Below are 2,769 nucleotides of genomic sequence, written 5' to 3' on the forward strand. Positions count from 1 at the left end.
CCAATCACGAGCAGCACATTTGAGATATATTAATGACTCACGTGTGTGTGTGTGTGTGTGTGTGTGTGTGTGTGTGTGTGTATGTGTGTGTGTGTGTGTGTGTGTGATAGGACTGGATAGATAACGGGCCTCCTACAGTGTTCTGGTTGTCCGGGTTCTTCTTCACCCAGTCCTTCCTCACTGGAGTGTCTCAGAATTTTGCCCGTAAACACACCGTCCCTATCGACCACATCGGCTTTGAGTTTCAGGTACATGCCTCGTCTTGCTCTCTCTTGCTGTTTATGTCTCAGTGTTTCTCTCTTCCTTTTAATCTCTTCTTCTCTCTCTCCTGCTCTTTCTCTCTTCCCCCTCGTAGGTGTTGAAGCAGGAGAGGTACATGGAGGAGAGACCGGGAGACGGGGCGTGCGTGCATGGTCTCTTCCTGCAGGGGGCGCGCTGGGACCGAGACCACATGGTCATTGGTGAATCCTTCCCCAAAATCCTGTTTGACCCACTGCCCGTCATCTGGCTGAAACCGGGCGAGAGCTCCACATTCCTGCATGAGAACATTTACGTGTGTCCCGTGTACAAGACGAGCGCGAGACGCGGGACCCTGTCCACCACGGGACACTCCACCAACTATGTACTGTCCATCGAGCTGCCGTCTGACCGCCCGCAGAAACACTGGATCAACCGCGGGGTGGCCTGTCTGTGCCAGCTGGACGACTGAGTGCACACACACACACACACACACACACACACACACACTCTCACACTCAGACACACTCACACTCTCATACGTGCACACACACACACATAACCACTCATACACAACATACACTCACAGACACATACACTCACACACTCATACATATGTACTCATACCTGTACACACAGTAACACTCAGTCAATAAACTCCTGTGTATCTCTCTGCACTCATGTGTGTCTATTTCACCTGTGTGTCTCTCTGTCTCTTTTGTGTGTGGTGTGTCTCTCCTGTGTGTATATATATATATATTAATATTTTAATTTATTTCGATTAATTAATTACAACGCTTCAAATTAATTCGATACATTTTTTTAATCGCGTCCCACCCCTAATATATATACCGGAATCTTAAACAAATCTCCCCCTCTGCTCTCTCAGACTCTGTAATCAGTCATATGTCTGTCTCCCCTACCTCATCTAATAATCCATCAGTTCTTGTTGATTATTATAATGACACTCTTTCGTCCTGTCTTGATCAGCTGGCTCCCCTTAAAACCAAAGAGGTTTCATTTACCCACTCTGCACCTTGGTACACACCAGAGCTTCGTCAAATGAAAACTCGAAAGCGCCAGCTTGAGAGACTTTATAAGAAATCTGGCCTAACAGTACAGGCTTACTCTAGTTATCTTAATCTCTATAAAGACGCTCTCAATATAGCCCGGACTACGTATTATTCTGACCTTATTCATGCTGATTCTACTAGTCCCAAAGACCTTTTTTCTACAATAAACAAACTTCTCAAACCAATAGATAATATCTCAAATACCTTTACAATTGATAAATGCAACTCATTCATGTAATTCTTCCAGACAAGGATTGAGACTATCTACAGTTCCTTGAACATCCCTTCTGTTCCTCCTGTCCTTCCGTTGATCACACCTCAATCTACCACTCGGTCTCTCTCCCAGTTCTTACCTGTATCTCAGGCTGAGCTGTCTAAGATCATGACGAAAACACGAAGCTCTACCTGTATTCTTGATCCTGCTCCAACAAAACTGGTCAAGGATTGTTTTCCAGTTATATTATCAGTTGTATCAGATATAATAAACTCTTCCCTTTGTTCTGGTTCAGTACCTCAGTCCCTTAAAATTGCTGCTCTCACTCCAGTCCTTAAGAAAATTCAGATAATTTGAGTAATTTTTGCCCTATTTCTAATCTTCCATTTCTATCTAAAATACTAGAACGGGTAGTTGCCACTCAGCTTAATGATTACTTAATGTCACATAGTCTGTTTGAACTATTCCAGTCCGGTTTTCGCTCCCAACACAGCACCGAATCAGCCCTTATCAAGGTTACAAACGACCTTCTTTCCTCTGATTCTGGCAATCTTAGTATTCTCATTCTCCTCGATTTAACTGTGGCCTTTGACACTATTAACCACTCTGTTCTTCTTTCTCGCCTAGAATTCTCTACCAACATCACTGGTACTGCCCTTGCATGGCTAAGATCATATCTCACAAACCGTAAACAGTTTGTATGTATCAACAACTGCAGATCACACATTGCTCCATTGTCCCAAGGTGTTCCCCAGGGAAATGGTCTACATTTCCACTGCTATGCCGATGATCAGCTTTATATTTCCACCAAATCAGTCTCCACTATAACTCTTGCCACACTGTCAAATTGCCTCACTGAAATAAAATTATGGATGGAAGCAAAATTTTCTCAAATTAAATTGTGATAAATCTGACATGGTTGTAATAAGTCCCAAATCCCTCACAAAAAACATACAAGACGTCTGCTTGACCATAGACAACTCTACACTGTACCCTTCCTTACACATCCGTAATCTTGGTGTTATTTTTGACAGTCATTTATCATTTGAACAGCATGTAAAGAAAGTCACTAAAACTGCTTTTTTTTTCATTTAAAAAATATTGCCCACCTTCGTCCATCACTCAATTTCTCTGCTGCTGAAACTGATCCATGATTTTATTACATCACAAATTGACAATTGTAATATCATTCTCTATGGTACACCAAACAAAATCTAAATAAATAAAACCTAAATAAACTTCAGT

At 42.3% G+C, this 2,769-nt stretch overlaps 1 protein-coding gene across 3 annotated transcripts in view; it reads left to right on the plus strand.

Moving 5' to 3' along the window:
* Positions 1 to 914, plus strand: part of dnah3 (dynein axonemal heavy chain 3) — an 82,438-nt gene extending 81,524 nt beyond the window's left edge. For all 3 annotated transcript variants that reach the window (XM_076986809.1, XM_076986808.1, XM_076986807.1), the window contains 2 exons: positions 111 to 248; positions 356 to 914. In XM_076986809.1, the coding sequence (XP_076842924.1) occupies positions 111 to 248; positions 356 to 709 (492 nt within the window). In that variant the 3' untranslated portion in view covers positions 710 to 914. The remainder of the gene's footprint in view (positions 1 to 110; positions 249 to 355) is intronic.
* Positions 915 to 2,769: the final 1,855 nt, after the last annotated feature.

This window comes from Brachyhypopomus gauderio, unplaced genomic scaffold (assembly GCF_052324685.1).
Source record: "Brachyhypopomus gauderio isolate BG-103 unplaced genomic scaffold, BGAUD_0.2 sc49, whole genome shotgun sequence".
NCBI lineage: Eukaryota > Metazoa > Chordata > Actinopteri > Gymnotiformes > Hypopomidae > Brachyhypopomus > Brachyhypopomus gauderio.